The 22114-nt window shown below is 35.5% G+C and overlaps 1 protein-coding gene and 1 long non-coding RNA gene across 5 annotated transcripts in view; one reads left to right on the forward strand and one right to left on the reverse strand.

Annotated features, from left to right (window-relative positions):
* Positions 1 to 22114, reverse strand: part of CDH13 (cadherin 13) — a 479864-nt gene that overhangs the window by 24343 nt on the left and 433407 nt on the right. For all 3 annotated transcript variants that reach the window (XM_068693026.1, XM_068693027.1, XM_068693025.1), the window contains one exon: positions 11263 to 11405. In XM_068693026.1, coding sequence (XP_068549127.1) covers positions 11263 to 11405 — 143 coding nt within the window. The remainder of the gene's footprint in view (positions 1 to 11262; positions 11406 to 22114) is intronic.
* LOC137861673 (uncharacterized) overlaps positions 1 to 22114 on the forward strand; it is a 48130-nt gene that overhangs the window by 16852 nt on the left and 9164 nt on the right. The window contains exons 3-4 of one of the 2 annotated variants that reach the window (XR_011099779.1): positions 5126 to 5200; positions 10003 to 11317. This is a non-coding gene — a long non-coding RNA (uncharacterized lncRNA). Of the gene's footprint in view, positions 1 to 5125; positions 5201 to 10002; positions 11318 to 22114 lie in introns of those variants that run through there. The other variant, XR_011099778.1, reaches the window with a different exon arrangement.

Raw genomic sequence — 22114 nt, forward strand, 5'->3', positions numbered from 1 at the left:
CTTTCAGTCACTACAGATGTGTGCCATGGTTGAGCCAGTAACCTACTGATTTTGGTCTAAATATCAAAATTGTATTACAGATCTCTTTGCTATCCCATTTGGATTGATCTAAAAGTTTTCCAAAAGGACATTTTTTCCTTCATTATATACCATATTTGCTAATTTCCCACTTTAAATGCTAAACTTACTGAAGAGTTGTTTGTGTTGCTCATTTCACTGGTTTACTATTCAAGATCTGTAATCTCTGCACTTCCCTTACCTATAAACCCCTCAGCAGGTAGAAAGGATTCAAGAGATTGTTCTTAACCTGTAAGGCAGTACTGCAATGTGTGACAGTGGTTTTGAGTTTATCATTGAAAGAGGTACACTTTAGCAGCCCACCAAACTATGGAATTACTGCTGCACTGTGAGTGCATAGCAAGGGAGTAGTAAATACTCTGTGGTCTGGATCTGATAAACTCCTAACTGTAACAGAATGCAATTAGTCCTTTCAAATAACAAATGTTACTAATGGTGACACTTCATCTGTTTCATGCACACATAAATGCATAACAAAGACAGAATTTTCATAGTTCCTTAGCTCCCCCCCATCTCTCACTTTGTCATCAGGAGGTTTAGGGTTGAGTTCTTTTTAATGAAAAAGAAATTATTTTTCACTTTTTATTGGACTAATTGAATTTGCAGAAAGACTCCAATACATTTTTTGTTCTTGATATATTATTAAGTAAAGTCATACAGCAGAATGGATGAAAAGACATTCGAGTATTTGAAATATGATCATAAAAGCCAGCCTTTCATGCACTTAATTAAACTGCTGTCTTTAATTTTGAATGCATTATTTCCACACTGGACTGATAATGTCATATGCACTGCCCTTCTTATCTTTCTCTGAAGTCAGTAATATTAAAATCTGCCTTTTGAAATTAAGAAGCCAACAGCATTATGAATGTACTGTTATTTTGTCAAATGCAGATATGGCTGCATTTTTTTCTGCTATGTTAATGTTTCACTATCTTTATATGGCTTATGGGCCAGTCAACTATCACGCACAAATAAGGAGAAAGGAAATTGCTTCTGTCCATTTCAATGACTTATTCTCTGGTTGTTTTATTTCTAATGATTCAAACAAAATCTTTCAGTGATTTATAAAGTCTTCCAAAAGAAAAAATAAGCTAATGTCAAGGTCATAAACTGATGCTTGTTAACATGCATGTCATAAAAAATGCAACAAAAAATGAATCAAGGAAAAATGGTCACAACATATCCATTGGGAATATATGACTTTTATAAATTTGACAGTAATATGCCTTTGAAATAAGAAACACTCAAAAATCCCATGATCTCTAGACAGCTCTAGTTTTGAAATGAAAGAGTTCCTTAGCATATTTAAATTCTGAAATAAAACTTCTAATTTTTATTGTAAAACTTTAGCTGAAAGGATAATTAAGGCTCAAACCAAGGGCTCAGTCTGATAACCCTTGGAAGCACCTTTACAAAAGAGCTCAGCTCCCATGTTTGCCACTGAACTGGCTATTCCTACTGAGGCTGAATTCTTTGAACCTGCAGGCACTTAGAATCATTTGGGACAGAGAAAATTTCACATTCCTCCTAAGGCTCCCACAAGTGGCATAGCAGTGAACACACTATAGCATATGAATGAAATCTCATCGTGTTACTCATTACTCACATATGTAAAAGCTGCTAAACAGACTGAAGGATGGCTAGTTTGGATACTGAAAGAAAATCAGAGCTTGGTATTGAATCCTGATTTTAATAATCTAGGTCAAAACTGAGAACCTTAATGAGTAATCTTCAATGAGACAGTAATGCAGGTAAGGTCTTCCAAGTTAGTTACGGTCTGTGAGACTGAAATTGTGGTTGGGAACACTAAAAATGTACAGATTTGTCTTAGATCATGCTGCAATTGGAAATCTATGATACATTATCTGAATTGCATTAGGACTGTTAATGTCTTCATATCCTAGCATTAGACCACATAAAAAGCTTCTGATACCAGTCTTCAGTTCAGCAATAGCTACTGCTGTTGTAAGATGCAATGAGCAAAAAATAGACTAAAAAAAGTAGTTCTATTTCATGAGTTAGATACCACCTTAGAATATGATGGGACCTATTGTCTGTGGATCAGAATCTGTAATGGAAAGAACTGTTACTAGAAGATCTAGATGTTAAATTTAATTTTAGTGCTATCAGCATAAATGACTGTGTTGCTACCTTTACTTTAAAGAACAGTATCAAAAGAAATATTATAGAAAAATATAATGTGTATACTTTTATTTAGTTGTATTTTAATGAAAAGCTAGGCAGAATCATATCAGAATTATTAGTATAATGTCTTGAGATATGAGCCCTCTATAGAAAAACCTGGCCAAGAAATTTGAAAACTAGCGTTCAGCTTTGGTCCAGAAAGTTCCCATAGGAACAATGATGGCATTTAGACATCTAACTACTCAAATGAGGCTGCGAATCAGGTAGTTAGATTCTTAAAAGATACCAATTATGGACAGCGATGGCCATGGACTAAGATGACATTTCTCTGAACTAGACTTGCATAAAATGGCATGTCTAACAAGCAATCATATGGTTGAATGGCTGATGATGCATTTAATCTGAGCATAACATTTTTATGGACATGAAGAGACTTTTCATGTTCCCCTTTCTAATTTTCTTACAGAGATGTGATGTTGTTGTATACAGATTTCTAATATGGCTGAACTATGTTTCCTGAAAATTAAAGATGATATTTGGACTGTTTTGAAACTGAATTAAGATATTCCTCATCAGCGTATCTTCCAACAACAACTATTTTCATTTACTTGACATGACAACAGAAATACAGAGTTGGCAAACACCACGCAGGAAGTGAGACTTTCAAATATGCCTAGCACAGTAAGAAACCGAACATCTTTAGAAGTCAGGGAAAGTCAAGGGCTTAATTTTTGGGGGTATCCAAAGGAAATGTCATGTGACTGAGGATTGCCTGCATCCTATTTAATTGCACCTGAATTTCTATCCTACAGTTCGTATCATAAAAGTTTGATAGATGGTTCCATGCTGCATGAGTAAGTCCGCAATCATGTCCAAATGTCTCACCACACTTTGTGTAGACATAGCTACAGAAGCTTTAAAGTAGTCAGTGAAGATGTTAATAGCTATGTAGCATCAAATCATTTATATGAAAGTTGGTTTTATACGATGTTAACTCAATACGTGACTTTCATGAGAGCATTTTGAGTTCACACATTTGTTTCACTCAATGCTAAGGAAGCCCTGGGAAACATACCACTGGCTGTACCAGCATGTGGGCCATGCCAGCCTGACATTTTCACATGCAATGGTGTTTTCCTCCATTAACCGAGCAATAACAACAAAAATAACACTGGGAAAAACTAATTAGGCACTTCACCGTTGGAACAGTTTTCATGTTTAGACCCTACATTCACTTCTAGGAGTAGGGCTGGGCGTGCAGTGGTTAAGCATAGACATCCATTTACACTGAATTGTCGGCATGTACTTACAGGAGCCAGCTAGAATGATTGTTCTAAAATGGTAGAATATTTGCAAGATGGAAATGTTGTTTAAATGCAACATAAACAAACACACACACGAACAAAATAATGAAAGATTTAGTCCTTTTCTTCCAGTTTTCCTATTTTCAAGTGCCAACATTAGCCTAAATGACCCTGAATACGTTATACAAGCATTCAAAAACATACTCAGAATTTAGAAAATGAACAGTTCGGGACATCTGAAATTACGGTGAATTTAGATTATTCTTGAAAATGTTCTTAAGTATGTATCCAGGTAAAACAATTACTTGAACACTGCTACTTAAAATGATATTCTTCAGTTAGCAGGCCTCTAAAATCAAATAATTAAACCTATATTATCCATCCTTCATTAAGCTTTGAGTTCTGAATTTTATTTTGTTTTTTTAATTCCAAAGTCCCTCTTTGGAATAACCGAGATATATATCTTCTAGAATTGTGTTTTTAAAATATATATATTTTTTAATTTGTAGATTTAAAGGATATTATTAGCTAAACAAATTGGATATAACATTTTTTCAGCTAAACTGAATTTCATTTGTGAAAACCAACATGAAAATCTTCAAGAAATATTTTCTCTTTGAGCTTGACTTTTTTTCTCGTTTGACACTAAACTTGATTTGATCTAAAGCAGAACAAGTTGCACAAGGAATAAACAAGTATTATCAAATGCAAAAATAATTTTCCACATGCTGTGTGAAAGGTAGCCTTTGCTAAATCAGATGAAAGTCAGTTTATACTTGTACATAATACAATTTGTTTTGTGGTGCGGTTAAGAAACAAAGGATTGATAATCAACTACCAAAATCCCAAGACACAAAACATAAAGAGTTAAGGCATAAGAATACATGTTTTTACTTAAGCTTGGAAAGTTCACCTAATGGCATCAAAAGCTAAATGTATAAATTATTCTGTTTATAAAACATTAATGTTTTATATCTTGGTCTTTACAGCAAAACAATATTTATAGAACTGCTTTTACAGAACAATGTTTAATTAAGAATGATTAGGAAAAAAAGGAATTTAATTCAAATTAATATACCTTCTTTTTGAAGAGCATTGGAGATCAGGGATTCTGGTGGTATTTATCAAATTTCCAAAGAAGAAAAATCAACTGCTTTAAAGAATCCAGTGGCTACATATATGTAGATCTAAGCCATAGTACTGCTAGAAGCTAGAACAGTATTTTAGGAAGAATAGAGCATGAACTGTCCCTTTCTACATGCTCATTATGAATGGTAAAAAGATTTCTGCACTATTTTCTTCTTACTGAATTAAGCTTCCAGAACCATCAAATTAATACATATTATTTATGTCCTTCTATGTCATGATGCAGAAATTACAAGGCCATTTAATTCCTAGAGCAAGTGGTTTGTCCTCTGCCAAATCTGTAGGGTATCCATTGCCATACAGATTTTCTCTCAAACTGATAGAATGGAAATTATTTATTTTCAGTTTTGCTATTTATGGTTTATCATTTAGCAGTGTTTTTTAATCTTGCACTATCATTTATTTAACCCACAAAGACTAATTTTTTTTTATTTTTGTATTTTTTCCAGATGCTACTTCTTAGCTGGCTAACAGTTAAATGGATACAGAATGAGAAGGTAGAACTAACTGTTTGAGCAATTACAGTAAGAATAATTTTTCTTCATATTTGAGCAGAAAAAAAGCCTTTGAGAATATGAGTTTTCTAATTTCTGGCACAATTACCTTTCCTCTGACCCATCATGAATAAAGCTTTCTCTCTTTAAACTTCTATAAACCATATTTGAATCATAGTCATATCAAGGTCAATTTGGAACAACTATAATGATGTCTACAGAATTTCCTTCATTTTACTCCCATGTAACTAACTATAAATTGTAGAACTGCCTACGATCTCTCCTTGGATGTGTTTTTTTCCACCAATTTCTCTATTTTCATCTTCATGTATACGGGAAGGAGAAGCTGTTTTGTTGTATTCAATAGGGCAAGAAAAGAAGAGAACAAAGAATGAAAGGAACATTGTAGAAATTTCCAAAGTGTTTGGAGGGAGCTATGCATTCAGACTGTGCAGTATGTGGTTAGACTATGTAACATGCTCTCTTTAAGTGATTATATTTCAGATATAGACTGTGAGAAATAATGGTTCATGCTTTATAACAATATTGCTATGAAAATTTAACTGAAATTTCTGAGTCTCCTCCCTCATCATTCTCTTTTTCCTCCATATGCTGTTTTTCTAATCAGAAAACGTGTACATGCTTGGTGATTTGGCAGCAGGTACTCTCTGTGCAGGCATAAATCCCATTCAGGAAGGCATATTCCAATACTTTTCGTGTTCAAGCTGAACTCCATTAATGGTTCAACTAAAGTAAATGGAACCAACAGTGGGAAGATACTAAGATATGGATGTGCTGCTCAGAATCTGACATAAATGCCACATGCTGACACTTTCTATAAAAGAGGTCCCAAATTTCCCATGAGCTGAAATTTCCTATTTTAAAAATATGCATTGGTATATTGATTTTTTTGATTTATAAAATAAATAATTGCTAAAAGTTGCAATCCTTCATTCATTCAGATAATATATGCAGATCCTATTTTTGAGTAATTACATTTCAAAAGAGCACAGCTCTTTCAGCATATTGAATTGCTACTGACATATGCCATCCGTCTTAAATACTGTTTTCAGCATTCTAATTTCTTTTTCTAATCATGAGTCCATGATGACAAATTAAAACAATATTTTGTGTGTGATTCATATTTTATTGAAATTTAAAATGGCAAGAAAAGGATGAGTATTCAGTTTATTTTCTCTTCTCAATTAATACAGCAATTAAGATAAGGAGTATAAAACTGGCTTAATTGGGTAGCCATGGCAACTAATTGCCTGATTTCTTCAAAAATAGCATGTTTTAGGTGGAATCAATCTGTGGTAATTTAATTACGTACATATGAAGCAAGAAGACAGGTTAGATACATGTAAGGAAAAATTCTGTTTCCAAATTGTTACACATCTTTGTTACTCCATTTTTTTCTAGCTGTTGTCTGTTTCTGTTCATTACCTGTACTACAGAATGAAAATTTTTCCTTTTAACAATTAGGAGTATCAAGAAGAGCACAATGAATGACTGAAAGTAGTTCACGTGGTACCCAGAAAAAAGGAAAAAAGTGAAAATTAGACTCTGAATCCTTCCTCATTTTCCTTAGAATGGCAAACTGGCTACAGTCATGGAACCAAAATTCCCTTTTTAAATATAAATCAATAAATAAATAATGACCAGTGCAACTCGAGGCAAACACTGAAATCACTCCAATCTAGATATAACTTCTTATGGCTTCTTATAACTTATTGTTTCATGTATAGTCCATGAAATAGAGATTACTGCTCCTGAAGCTGATTTCCTGCAGCTCAACCCTCCTGTTGGACATCCTGCCTATACTAGGGATGGCTGCCATGCAAACACTTATGATGTCAAAAGCTGGGGATGGTGATGCAACACAGGGAGCAAAACACTTTCAGAAAAGAAAAAGGTGGTTTTCACTCCTGGGTTATTGCTGTAAGAAACTCTGCTTACTGCGATTTAGTATATCGAAAACTGTATCTATTAAAAACGTGAACCTGGCAGAAGCTGGCTCACTGGCAATAGATGAGAGTTTCTGTCTCAGTGGAAGAACACTGCTAACTTACTTGTGCCCTGCCCAGGTGGCATCAGAAGAGGGAAGTAGAGAACTGTATTTAAGCCAAGTCAGCAAGACTGGGCATTAGTTTTTCAGCATTTTTCACCAGCAGCTTACATACCTGAACGGCATAGGTGTTTTTTCCATGTATTATGCAAACAAAGGTAACCAAGGTTTTTCTTCTAAAGAGATGGAAAAGACTATACAATGGGAACATTAACTAGGATATTGTGCCTCACTACAATAACATTGTTCATTAACTTAAGACTGTTTGAATATATATCGTTATTCCTTCCTCCCTCTTAAAGAAAAGGAGAAACCATAGTTAGCTTTTTTTTTTCTTCTAGATTTCATACATCTTCCAGATTATTTTTTAGCTTCCCCTCCATAATACTAATGTTTTTCTCCTCCCTTATGTTTTCTAAATTCTAACGTAAACTCTCAGAATGTAGGTGAAAAATGGACCCTTCCTGCAGAGTCTTTTAGCATGACTGACCTTATGAGAAAAACATAGAGACATACAGGTATTCTGCTTTATGAGTCGTCCATATACTCCATAATGTGCTGCCATATGTAGGATGACCTTACAACATGGTTACACAGCAGATCTCCTGGAAGGTCTGATGCAAGCAGATTTCTCAAATTGAAATGACTTCTTGCCTTTATTTAATCTATATGAGTTTTACAAACACACTCCCAGTAATTGCACTGTATTGTGGTGATATTGCATTGTTTTTACTGATTAGAATAATGAATTCAAGAAATAAAATGATCTCTATTGTTGGCACTTTCGTTAATTGAAAGAAACCTCTGATGTTTTCTAAGTTTGCATAAATATGACTTTGTCCCATTATGAGCTCATTCTCAGATTAAACACAGTTCATGACACTTCAATGTATTAACTCTGCTTCATGATATTTCCTACCATTATTTAAATTCTTCTTTAATAGACCAGAGACTCTATGTCCACACAAGTATTTAATAAAGAGTTTTCAAATTCTAAAGACACTACCTTGACCTTTACTGAAATCAAAAGTACAGAGAAAATTAGGATATTCATTCCAAAAAGTCCTTTTTAACATAAAATTTCCCTCAATAAAAGGTCAAACTTTATTATCTATAAAATTAATACCGTGTCCATCAAACTTGCTATTACACATTGTTTCACTTGTGTTTGGGAATGTACAGGAACCTTTAGATGTTTAGAGCAGAAGTAATGTAGTTCATACTTACTTAGCTACATTTCAGTTAATTAGACAATGCTGAAAAATAGCATCAAGTTCAAAAATAATTTTGTAAACAACCGTATTACTTACTGCAGTAAAATGACTCCATTTAGAGTTGAATGACAGTAAAGAATACTTTTGTGATTTACTGAAAAAAAGATATATGGATTTATATAAAGAACTACCAACCATGAAGCTCCAGGTTTTACTTCTGACAGAAATCTTCAACATTTTACAAATAAGAAAAATGCCCCAGCACTTGTCCCCTGCACTGAAGTGTAATAACCAGAAGCTAGTGTCTGATGAATCCAGTGACAGATTCTCTGTTGACATCAGTGAAATAGTATGAAAAAAGTATCACTGTAAATTTTGTTTTCAGCTGTCTCATTTCTTCAACTAAAATAGCACCCAAATGGTATGGTCACATTAAAAACAGTGACCGTATGTGACAAAAAATGTTAAAAACATTTTTTTATTTCATAAAAAATGAAATATGATGGGACAACCGGATCCCTTCTGTAATTATATATACTCTATATGCTATGAATACAAATATTGTTAAAAATTCGAGAGGCAGGAGACCTTTTCTCCATTAACACCAGCGACAGGACCCGCGGGAACGGGGTTAAGCTGAGGCAGGGGAAGTTTAGGCTTGACATCAGGAGGGGGTTCTTCACAGAGAGAGTGGTTGCACACTGGAACAGGCTCCCCAGGGAAGTGGTCACTGCACCGAGCCTGAATTTAAGAAGAGATTGGACTGTGCACTTAGTCACATGGTCTGAACTTTTGGGTAGACCTGTGCAGTGTCAAGAGTTGGACTTGATGATCCTTAAAGGTCCCTTCCAACTCAGGATATTCTATGATTCTGTGAAAATTAGCACGCAACTCACAGACGTTTCCACAGTAAGCATCATGTCTGCAATCCCTTATACTATCAATTGACATTAACACTGCTGAAACTCCTGGCAGTACTGTCAGAAACTGAACTTGGGAAGATGTGCAAGCATCTTCCTCTGGCTTTGCCCATTGAGGCTGGAGCTCCAGAGCAGCTCTTGCTCCTACCAGCTCCCCCAGATATCATTATTACATAGTTAGACAAATCAACAGTAATTTTTCCAGTTACCAACCTGCTTCTAAGTTTAATGTGTTCTTTGTTAATTAATCCAGGGCTGATACAGACCACAAGGTTAATACCACCTATTTAAGCACTGCTATTTAATGCTATTTCCACATATGTCTGAGCTACATACAGTGAAGTAGTACAATACTCTGAATGATCATTATTAACACCTTAGCATCCCACTACTAAATGCACACTTGTGGTTTCTAATTACTTCATTCAAAGAAGTCAATAATGTTCGAGTAGATCAGCTCCTGTGCTAACAGGATGACCAAATTACAAATAAACACAACAGATGATAGAATTAGATGCTGACCCAGTATCTCAATGGAAGAGGGTTCCTTCCTTTCTAACCCATGTTAAATACCTTCCCTTGTTCTGCTGTTCAGTGCACAGACACCTTTCCCTCCTCTTGTTTTTCCAGAATTTGAATGTTTCCAGGGAAGCGTTCTGGGATTTAAGGGGTCACCTAGCAGTAAGGCTCCTGGCTTGGAATGGATGAACGAGTGTTACTGCCCTGAGAGCACGATAAAGTTCTACCCGAAAAATTATGAAAATCTGTTTTCATTCAGACCAATTTCCACAGTAAGAAATATTCAACTTTCTGTTCCACATTTTCTCTTGGGGATATTTGACTCCACTTTTAAACAGGATGCAAATTTGTCCTTCTGATAATGCCAAAAAAATATTATCCTGACTTTTTACACTTATCCTAAGACATTTCCCAGTGTACCCCATTTTATAGATGCATTTAAAAGATTTTTATTCAATAGCAAGTAAAAACAGAAATAAGTTTAGAGCTACATTTTTCTATGAAAATTTCTTAAGACAAATATGTATATGAATAGATAAGTAAATCATCGTGTCAGCAGATTTTTTTTCTTTTATATTGAAGATAATACTTCCTTTTTCCTGTCAGGCCCTGCAAATGTTCCCTGAGTCATGTGGTTACAAAAATATAGAATTGCCCTCCTAAAAAGAACATTTTACAATTCATCACCAGGACTAAACCAGCTGCAGCTGTGAAAAAGTGTTAACATATTAGCTGTTATATTGCAGACAAATCTTTTATTTATTTTGTGCCGTCAGCTCTAGAGATTTGCAGAAATGCTCAGGATTTTCTCTTTCTTTCTGTGCCACTGAAGTCTCTTTCTGAGTTTTCACTAGATACTTTAATTTTGATTATATTTGACAGAAGGAACTTTAATCCATGTAATATGTAAAAAATACTGCATTTTAACAAGGGCTTTTACTTATGTTTTTATTGCCACTGTCATTGCATAGAATAGAATTCAGCATATCAGGGATGGGTTGTTATTGGTATTTAGGTGCCCGAGGCTTACTAACTATGCAAATATTGTGAAGAAATTAACTCTGAAAAAGATTATTTATAACTTTCCAAGAATGTTCATATACTATTTCCATCTCATTTCCATCTCATATTGAGATCTCAGCATAGGAATATATGTGTGAGACATAGCCTTAAAGTGGTTCTAAATTTAAAGTTTTTTTTTCTGTTTTGCCACAATGACCTCTGATACCGTTAGGTGTCTGCTTACCAAAGTGCTGAATCATATGCTTACTGTTAATGTGCACATTTTGAAGATGAGCTTTCAAACAGGGAAAAAAAAAAAAAAAAAAAAGTCATATACTTTAATGAATACAATCCATAATAGTTACTCACCACTGTCTATTGCCAGAAAGAGAGCAGTGTATATGTTGTCCTGAACGTAAGGTGATTCCCGATCCAGGATAGCAGTGGTGCCAATGGTACCATTGGTAGGGTTAATTTCTAGCCAGCCTGCTGGATCCTTATAAACTGAGTACCTATATAAAAAGATAAAAGTCATTAACAAATTATATATCTAGATATAGACTAATTACATTACTACAAAAGAATATGTCTTTGCACTCACTGGCTTTTATGAGGTAGATCTCTTAAGGCTTAAAAAATACAACTTAAACCTTGTGCCTTCCTTTGAGGTGGATCATTACTGTTAGGCTCATTTGAAAGAGAAAGGTAGAAAAGTTTGAGTCAATGTTTTTGGGTACAGATGCCCCAAAGCTTCGTACAGAAATCAATATTTGAAACATTACATATGACCTGTTTCCTACTAACAATCTTTGGAGTGATACGTAGAGTACCTAACCACTTTCAATGGACTTCTGCAACAACAGGGGTATTTACAGACTTTATAAATTCTCTCACAGTATTTTTCCAGACTCAAAATTCTGTTTGGACAACCAGTTTTATTTTTTATTGCCTGAGTGTTTTTCATTTTTCTATTAAAATTTTTATCTCGGGCGGTACTGAAGATGCTATAAATGGTGGTGTACAGTATCAAAAAGAGAGTTTTGATTCATTAGATCTAACGCAAGAGCTGGTTACATGCAGACCCCTAATTTGTACACGTTTGATTTGCAGTTTGTAATCCAAAGTTACCTGCTTCTAATGGTTTCATTTAGATGCTCAGAGTCTTGGAACAATTCAACCACATGTGTGTTATTCAAACAAGGATTTGAAAATGCTGTCTGCCCAGATCCTGTAACATAATTCACTGCTGTGCTTTGTTTGCAGTCATCAGCACAAATATTTAGACCCCACTACTGGAAATACTTAGATTGTGAACTTTATGCACTAAGAACTGCCTATTAGACTGAAGTAATAAACGTAGGAATGTTCTGATTCTATACTGAGTTAAAGATATTAAGTCATATAACAACACAGAGATGAATGAACTGGCACCAATTCCCTCTCCAATTAAATTTTTATTATTTTAAACAAAACCTCCAATCATATAGTCAATACTTACTATAATAACCTTTTAACCTTTTTTGTAGTGAATTGTTACAGGTCATGAACAGCCATAAAATCTTCTACGGATATTTTAAATAGTAAATAATTGACATGAAACCTGTTAGTATTTAATGAGTAGGTGCCAAGCCAATACCTTTCATGTGAAAGGCGTCCTATGTGATAATGCTGTGAAAAATAATTTATCAGTGCAAATATCTCTCGAGAGAATAATCAAAACTAACAGATTGTTAGAAGGGGAAAAATAAAGTAGGTAAAATGAAATAAAATGGCAATAGGTAGAAGAAAGGAAAATTTGCAGGCCAACAAAGACATGGTCTCATTGAATTCCTATTTCAGAAGCTTGATTTGGTCTCTTGTGTGCTCTGAAAAGGTAAAAATAAGTGGTGGTGAGTTACTAAATTCGCGTAACAAACTGTAACAAACCTTTTGGAGTTCATGAGAAAAAGAGACAAACACTAAAAACAGTTGGCTTGCTTATGCTCCCACAGAAGTCACTCAGAGTTTCTCCACTGTCTTCCCCAGGAGCAGAAATTGTCCCCATAGACGTTATATGAAAAAGAACCAAACACTAAGACTTTCCATCAACCCAACATGTTCTTCCACTTAACTATGTAAATATTAATCAATCCAGGAGCTTTATCTTCTGTAAAAACAAATTGCTAGAATAGTAACAATGCAGATCATTATTTCATTTCACTTCTTTGTTTCTTTTTTATTGTTGTTTTTATAACTTTGCAACAAAGGTATGCACAAAAGTATGGAATCAGGGCAGCCTAAACAATTCGTAGTCTATTGTAAAACTGCGAATTCTCAATTAACCCTGAAACAATTTAAGAAGATTCAACACTTTTAAAGTAATGAGAATTTAAAATGGATTGTATTATCTTCCCTGATTGCTTTACAAAGCACTGATGGCTGTGCAAATAAAAAACTGAATTGTATAACCTGTGATTTGGCACAGGATATTGTGAAAGTAGTACTTTGTCTTTCCTACCACATTTTTTACTTATTGTAAGTATATTGTAGTACAGATGATTATTCTTTTTTTTTTTTTTGAGTACTCTGCTAGAAAAAGATTTAGAATAGACTCATTAAGAAAAGCACTATTAAAAAAAAAAAAAAAAAACAAAAAACAAAAAACACAGATATAGAATACAGAGCTTCACTTTTTACGTTTAACTGTAGTGAGACCTATTTGTATGGCAGTATTGAAAAACAGACCATTTTTTAGGTGGTTAAACATAAATGTTTGTGCCTACTTGCACCCACTCAGTTTTTGAAAATCATAAGCACGTTGATAAGTCTGTATGGATGTATACAGGACTGTGTTCTCTGGAGTGCCAATTACTGCTTATTCTGGACTTTACATTGCACTAGTGAAATTTAGTGCTGCTTTGTGAGGTTTCTGTGTTTTGTTGTTTAGTTTTAAAACATGTCAACACGTGACAGTCCCCAAGGTTTTATGTGAACACCAGGACACGAGTAAGTGTTGTTGTTTGTCAAGCCTATTTTGTTTGTCATCTCCTTGCACTATGTTCATGCCCTGGCATTATATGTAAGGCAAGTATTGCAAAAGAAGCAGAAAAAAAAACACAACAATTCCCTTAGACTGGGATCATCTACTGCAAAACATTAGGTATACATTTCAGATACAGACCTACAAACAGATGCAGAGAGGCTATAGCTGCAGAACAACAAAATACAAATCAAAATATGCACTTTGCCTATTCAGTGCAGAACTAAAATAAAATAGCATATATATGGAAATAATTTAAAATGTTTAAATGTCATCATCTCCTTCCTGTAATACAGGTAAATCATTCGGAGAACACCTCCTGGGGTTGCTAGCAGACGTGCATGGTGGTTGTGGCTGGCAGCTTGATTAGCACAGAAGACTCTTCACAGAACAGTGTTGATAATATGGACATGGAAATCTAATCAGAGTCACAACCTTGCACTAGACAAAAAAACAATTTCACAGCCAACAATCAAATAGCTCAGGGGGTCAAAGGAGAGCAGCCAGGCAACTAGGCACAGAGCCAGATGCTGCTTTTGACTTCCAGAGCTTGGTAGTTGCCAGACTTTTCCCATGTGGAGTCAAGGGGTCTTGGCTCCTATGTTTTAACAGAAAGAGAAGGAAGGCAAAATGAAGCATTTTGAACATACTGAGTATCACCACAACAGAAAAAATCAGTGCCAAATCTGTGCTGAATGACACATCTGTGCCAGCTTGTTGTGCAGCATTGACAGGAGTTAAGGTGAGCGATCTGGAAAGGCTCGTTGGGGTGGAGGTTCTCCAGCCTTGTGCATCTGGATATTGCTCAAGTCGCCTTCCACAGAGACTCTCTAACCAACAAGATGCAACAGAACAGAAGTGGTACAGCAGTACTGGCCGCATGAAATATCTACCTGAACCTGCAGTTAGGCTTTGTACTGCTGACTGCAGGCATTAAGATGCCACTGTAGTAGACTACTGGGCAAGACTGTTATAGCATGATTAGGACCTGGAGATTTGTTCTCCCAAGTCCTGGTGCTGTCACGATGGAATCTGGGAAGTCATTTAATTCAAGCTACACACCCAATTCATAGTGGTAAAATGGTAAGGATGTAATTCTGCCTTGAAGAGCTTTTAAAAGGATAACATCTGTAGCTGATTGCTAAAGGACAATGAGAGACATCAAAAGTACTGAGATGCAGAACAGAAAAGAATAATTTGAACAGTTTTCTAAAGATGCAGGGAAATAGTTACTGTCATTTGCAAATTGTATAGTTGCTTTTTTAAACTATATTTAAAACAGAATTAAACCCAGATGATTCAAAATTAATTCTCTCCTCTGCATACACACATGTACGCATGTATGCGTGTGTATGCTGACTGGTCCTGGGTGAAACTTAAAGTGTCAAAATATTGATAGTAACCATTTTCATAGCGCTTCAATCTGTTCAATCGTATTGGAGGGAGTCTGTATCAGAAATCAGAAATGTAACAAAGCTTATTCAGACATTAGATTTCCAAATCATATTTGCAACTTTTATGGATCCTGGTCCTGCTGACATAAGGAAAAAAAACAGAGTTGAATACACCCAATATTTCCCCTAAAAAGTATAGGCACATTTGTATTTTGAATGAAAAGCATTCACATTATCCAAATTTCTGAATCCACAGCATTTCACCTACAATTAAGTTACATATTGAAGTCACCATATCTCTCTTGCTCCTGCTGGGACTGTACCGTATAATGACAGTCTCTGAATTTTTTCTATGAGCTCTTCATGAACTACTCAAGTGAAATGATCAGTGGGGAAGGTAACTTGATATTTTCTGTGCTTAAGAGCTCAGCATGAGAACTCCCTTTTGTCTCTGAATGAAATATCCTCTAAATACAGATATTATGTAATCTTTAAATCAAGCAAATATGAACTTCATCTCATTAGTCCACCACCTTTGGAAAAAAATTTGCAGGTATTTGGGAGAGATCAATGTAGCAACTGCAGCATAAATATACACACCTATATAAAAACTGTTGTTCTAAGAGAAAGATAGAAAACACTTCTCAAACTGTAAGCGTAACATTGCATATCTGGATTAAAACCATGTGGTGCTGCATATGCTATAGTAGAGATGACATGACGTAGAGCTTTAGAGATCAACCTGCACCCCATCATCATGTTCCATCTTTTCCCCTGTGCTAACATTACCTTTTGCTTGCACAAATTATGGCAGTGTATGGCACCAGAAAGAGCACAAAGGAAGCTCAACTGCAACACAGTGATTCTCCAGATGAAGTATACTCTAGACTCATTTATGATGACACATGCATTTTTTCTGCTATTTGACTGTATGATAACAAAGGTAGTCCAGCTCCTATATGGTTTTAGGTTATAAGCTTTGGGAGAGAAACTTACATGTTGTGTATGTATATTCACAGCCTGGCACAGCAGGGTCTCTAATTGCTATCCCACCATGCTGAACGCAAACAATAGTAATTCTCTGACATATATTACATCTAATATTCTCTAACTACATTTCTACATTTTCACTTTTTTTTTTTTTTCAATGTTTGTGTCAGTAAAGCCATTGGAAGAAATTATTTGGAGGAGTTGTGGGTTTTCCCTTTTTTTCAGATATTGAAACAACTGTTGATGAAAAAGAAACTATAATTTCAAGATCCAAGTGAATATACAGGTTTACTTTCCTTTTAATATCCAGAAAGAAAGCTACTGCCTGAAATTTTTCACTGTAGCCCCTAAGCACTATTTCATACAGGTCATTCACACGTGATTCATGGTCCTTCTGTTTAGTGTGTTTTCACATCTCCTTTTTGTGTGCTGAACTTGGGCTGGTAGTTTGACGTTCAATTTGGAAACACCTGGATCTGAGCCTGCACGTGAGCTGTTTGGCATTTCTTTCAACAGTCAGCAACAGTCTGCAGTCCAGCAAGTGCCAATGCCAACCACACAGCCCCAGTGCAGTTGGCACTGGTCTGTCCTAATAGTTTTGAGACTTCTTTTGCAACTCCTTTTAAATGAGTTAGTGTGGCAGTGTTGTCAGAACTATGTAATTACTATTATGGGCACGAGATCACAAAAATTTCAGCATAACTCTGCTATTGCTTAGGGTGTTCTGCAGGCATATCTGAGTAATAATTCAGAGCTAAGCCTTTTTCTCATGATTTATTAGCAATTCAAATAAAACTGCCTGAAATAACAAAAGCATGTCAACAGGTAAATGTCTTTGTGTTAGAAGAGATAGGGACAAAAACTAATCAGTATTGTTTTCTGTACATATACAAACTTCACTGCTGCTGGCAAATGAATATGCAATGCTTCCCTGGCACTTTCTAATTCCCATATTCCACACTGCTTTCAACACACTGCTCTGTACCAAAGCATGTAGGCCTTGTGCTTTCCAAGGGGCTACAATGGGCATTTCCCTCAATTATAGACATATTATGCATATATGAAATACCAGTAATGTATATGTGTTATCAATATGTATATATGACATTAATAGCTCAATATGCTATTTGCAATAGGCCTATGGTTTGTACACAGTAGATTTGGCTACTAGACAATTCAGATATACATATGACATTTGAATTATCAGTTGGGCATTTTTGTGGGAACTGGTAATAAGTACTCATAACAGCTAATGGAGATTCTTGTTGAATAACTATTGTTTCGTCATCCAGTGAAAAGGACACCAACACATGCAGACCTACCTAGGGCTAGCAGCACATGCAGCCCTACCAAGTCAGCCAGATGAACTAGCTCTTTAATTTTTGCATTTTCCTTTTCATCCATGTAATATAAATGAACAGAAAAAAAAAATATCCTGCATTATAAAATCATAGAATATCTGAGTTGCAAGGGATCCACAAGGATTATCATCCCCAAAGGCCAATACACACACACAAACAAAATAAATCAGATCATGTGTTTTAAGAGTGTTCTGCAAACATTTCTTGAACTCTCCACACCATTACTAGTACCATACTGGGACTACTAGTAGTAAATTTTAAGCTAGCCCAGATACCTGTCTGTACTGGGGCCACAATCTATAACAAAATTTCCATCACAGGTAACAAACTAAAAAGCAACTTTGAATTTCAGATCACAGAGAAAACAGAAGCATAAGTATTTCATCACAGAATATTACCAAAACCTACACATTTATTCCTCTCAAAACCTACAGGTGAGGATATACATGGTATAAGAGAAATGACAAAGGCAACAGTGCTGATATCCTGTTAAAAGTCTCTTTCAGATCTTTCTTAATCAAGTGCATAAACACACCTGTTGATTCCTGATCCTCAAGGCTTTAAAAAAATCTGTTATTCCACAATACCATCACTGACAGTTTTTAAGACACAGTTTGTATCGTAAACCTACCTGTATCTGGTAGGTTTGACATGTACATATCCCTCATAAACATTCTCTATTAAGAGATTTAAGAAGCACACAACAACCTGCAAAAGACACTATTAAAAACTCAGAAAGGAAAGGAAAAACAGCCTAGACTGTCTACTTGTATTTTCCCCATATTTGTGTAAGTGTGTAAGTGTTTGACTTACACACTGCAAATGGCAGACCAAGCATAGTTAGACATCTTTTCCCGTTAAATATATGATCATACAAAATGCATGCCTTTCAATTTGGGTTGAAATGCTGTTACTAAAAGTATGGCTATATGCTAAATGTGCAGTAGGCTGTAAAATATCTCCTGTAGTGCTCTCCTGCAGAGATTCAGGCACGCTCAAATTATTTTGGGTAGATTCTTTAAAATAAAAAATGTTAAAATAAAAGAAGCAAATTTAACAGAAATATGCTATTATTGATAAGAATAAATACATCATTAACAAAAAATAAAACCTGAAGTAAATCACATTTTCTGGCAACATTGTTGAGAAAGGTATTAGGTCAGACGCATTTTTAAACTTACTGAAGATAGAGGATTTATGCAATAGCCGTTTTTCAGCTTCATGGAACAGATTTATGGGCTTGTGGACTGTCTGTATTTTTGCAGGGCTGAAAATGTCAACTTAGAGTACAATTTAAAAAAAATAAATTAAAATCCCCATCAATGTTGTGCCACAAGTCACTCTATGCATTTTTTGGTCAGAAAATTCATGGTTCTGTGTGATAAACTGGACATATTCCAGGGTGAATTCATTAGCTACGCACTAGTGCATAGCTTAGCTCTGCAGGCTGGGCATGACGATCTCTGTAGTAACTCACTGCAGCAGCTCTTTCCCAGGTGATCCCTATGTGCCTCTTGAGTTTCTAGTTTATGTATGAACATAAGCATGCACATACTTTATTCTAACCCTATCTGAATAGCCATGTAGTTCTCTGGCTACAATGCCAATCTGGCACATGAAATAATGTAATAATTCCCTCCCAAGTCCACGCATATCTGTTAGGATGTGGAGTGGACAGGATATACACACTACTAAAATCAGCACTGCTGCACACAACTGATATACATTGCTTTTTAAGGCTTAAGGTTTACACATTCATGTTTTCGGTCAGACACTTGATGTTATTATCAGCTTTCCATTGATTCAGTCTCAAGAAAAATTCCTTTCAGCTTGTTCTAAAGAAATGTGTTTATAGAGAACCAGAACAGGAATGCTGTGGTACTACGAGGCTGAGCACACTACTGAAGAAGCTCAGAAGTTTTTCCTAAAACTCCTCCATGCTATGTGAACACAGAATATTCTCTAGAACAAGCTTCCATTTGAGTCTTCTTTCAGTCACCCCTTCAGGTTATGAGTAATATACAGAAATGTATAGCAAGAAAAGGAGCCTGCCCAGTGCTTGGGAGGATGACTTGTCTCTCCTACAGCCCTTCTTATGGTATTTGTCTGAACCAAGTAATAAGTGACAGTAAAGTCTGCTGGAAGTGTAAAAACAATTTCTCAGAAATATTGAAGCTGTTAGTTCTTCTTCTGATCTTTAGGACTGAAAGCGTGCACCTTTTTAGTTACAACATATTCAAACAGGCAGACAAAATAAAATGGAAACTTTAGATGCTACTTGGTCTATAGCAATATGCCAATACACTTAGAAATACTGTAACATTCTATTCCAGTTTTAAAAAATAAAATTCCAATTTATTTTTTTTTCCATTAAAAATAATAAAAATTAACACACACAGGGGAATTTTCTACAAACAACAAATCTTGGCTAGAATGATAAAATATAACAAAGCAAAACAAAACCACAAAAAATTGCTTACTTAAATCCTTTTTGTAGTTAATTGGGCTGTAACATAAATATAGTTTTATGTGAGTGGGAGGGGTTCATACTGCTGAGATATATCTGTTTGTGGAATTTTCTCTTAACTACATTCAGAGCCAAGTGCAGACCCCACAGACAGAATTAAGTAGCATACCTCACACAGAAATGTTTTTGTCCTGTTCAAGTAAAAATGAAGTATTGCCAGTACAGGCAAATTGGAGCATATGGGACTTAGCATAGAAGGTCAAATGAGAGAGCTTCAGCTGCTCATCTCTACTGCTAAAGACAGATCAATATATACCCAATATTGTCTCCAGCTACTCACTGAATCAGAGGGAGCACAGTGGAAATAAAGTGTAAGAAATGTTAAGTCTATTCTACATGAGACTTAAAAGGCAATGAGCTGCTTTGCTCGGATGGTGAGTAGGCTGGTGCTCTCATCTGGTAAATTTTAGCACTGGGAGTGGTACTGTGCCCAAAAGGAACAGTTTGTAGGGTTGCAGCCACAGTACAGACAGTAATTTCTTCTGTTTTCATCTGCAAGGCACTTCTAAATTATGCACCCCACCTCATCATCTGAACAAAAATCATTTTGGCTTTATTTTCCTTGTTACATCAGTGGTTTAGCAGGTTTGCTTTCATCACAATTCTCTATCTACAATGATATGATCAAAACAGAATGAAAAATTAGATGAAATTCAGTTTCTAGTCCCCTGCCACTGAGAAATATGAGCTCAGAAAATGGTTGACTAATTAGTTATTTGTGTGGAAAAAAAATAGAAGTAAAACCCTTGGTAAACATAAAGTAACTGTAGAGTCATTGCAATAATAATAATAATAATAATACACCAAAACCTACAGCAATTAATCAAATGAAATTACTAAAACTGTAATAATGAGGTAGTTAAATAAACTGTTATGAAAAGGAAAACATTTTTGTTATTTTCATTGTACAGTCTTCCAAACACTTCTCTACACCAAGAACTAATATTCAGTGTTTTTTTATTAGTAGTAGTAGTATTTTCCTTCAGGGCAAAAAAAAAATCCTAGAAGCTGATGTGTAACAACAACAACAACAACAAAACAAATGCATTTATGTCTTTTTTAATCAGAAGTGGTTAGGGCTATGGTTAAATGAACCCAGAGGCTATAACTATCTGAATTATTCCTAAAGCTTGGGAATAATACACCATATCTGGGACTAACACACCTAGCATAATCAGGTTGTTACTGTTAGAATAATTGTCGACATGCAAATCAGTAAAAGTTTTTTCATTGCAGCAATTGTGCCTCAAAAGCTAATCAACGGGAAGAGCTGGAGGTTCTTTTATGAAGTACCTAGAGAAGGTTTTGGCAGTAAAACCCTATCAAGTTTCTGTATATGCCAATTCTTTGCAAGTGTGCTTCCAGCAAAAGCAGTTTCTCCCACTGCAAATCCATTTGTTGCTTTTTTTTCAAGCTGGGGTCCTGGTAGCTCTCAAACATAGGAAAATTTTCCTAAGAGCCCAGCAGATTCACTACTAAAATGTCACTATTGAACACTGCCACGAAGTAGCACATTTCTCCAGATTTAGTGGGAGGTATTTTTTTCTGAAGGATTGACAGAAAAGAGGTGAGAATTGGCTCACTGCTGTGAAGCATTAGTCTATCTGGATCAATACAACTCCCGTTGCACTGCAGATCGTACTGCCAGGAGCCAGGCTGCTCCCAGCAGTGGATTACTCTGACCAGCTGCCATAAAACCTCAGTTTTTCCCTGGCTAATACTTCCCAGAATTGTGAAGTGTTCTCCCCAAGAAGCAGGGCAGTGGAGCAACCAGTCTAGGCTCCAGCACAGGTTTGTAGCCTGTGCTTGTGTGATGCTTGTCTGTTCATGAGATCTCCTCCGGTCCCCATCAAAACTGTTAACTCTGGGACCCATCTCATAGGGAAGCAACAGGATTAATGTTTCTGCAAATTAATTTCCAAAAGGAAAG

The sequence above is a fragment of the Anas acuta genome, chromosome 10 (genome assembly GCF_963932015.1).
Source record: "Anas acuta chromosome 10, bAnaAcu1.1, whole genome shotgun sequence".
NCBI classification, from domain to species: Eukaryota; Metazoa; Chordata; class Aves; order Anseriformes; family Anatidae; genus Anas; species Anas acuta.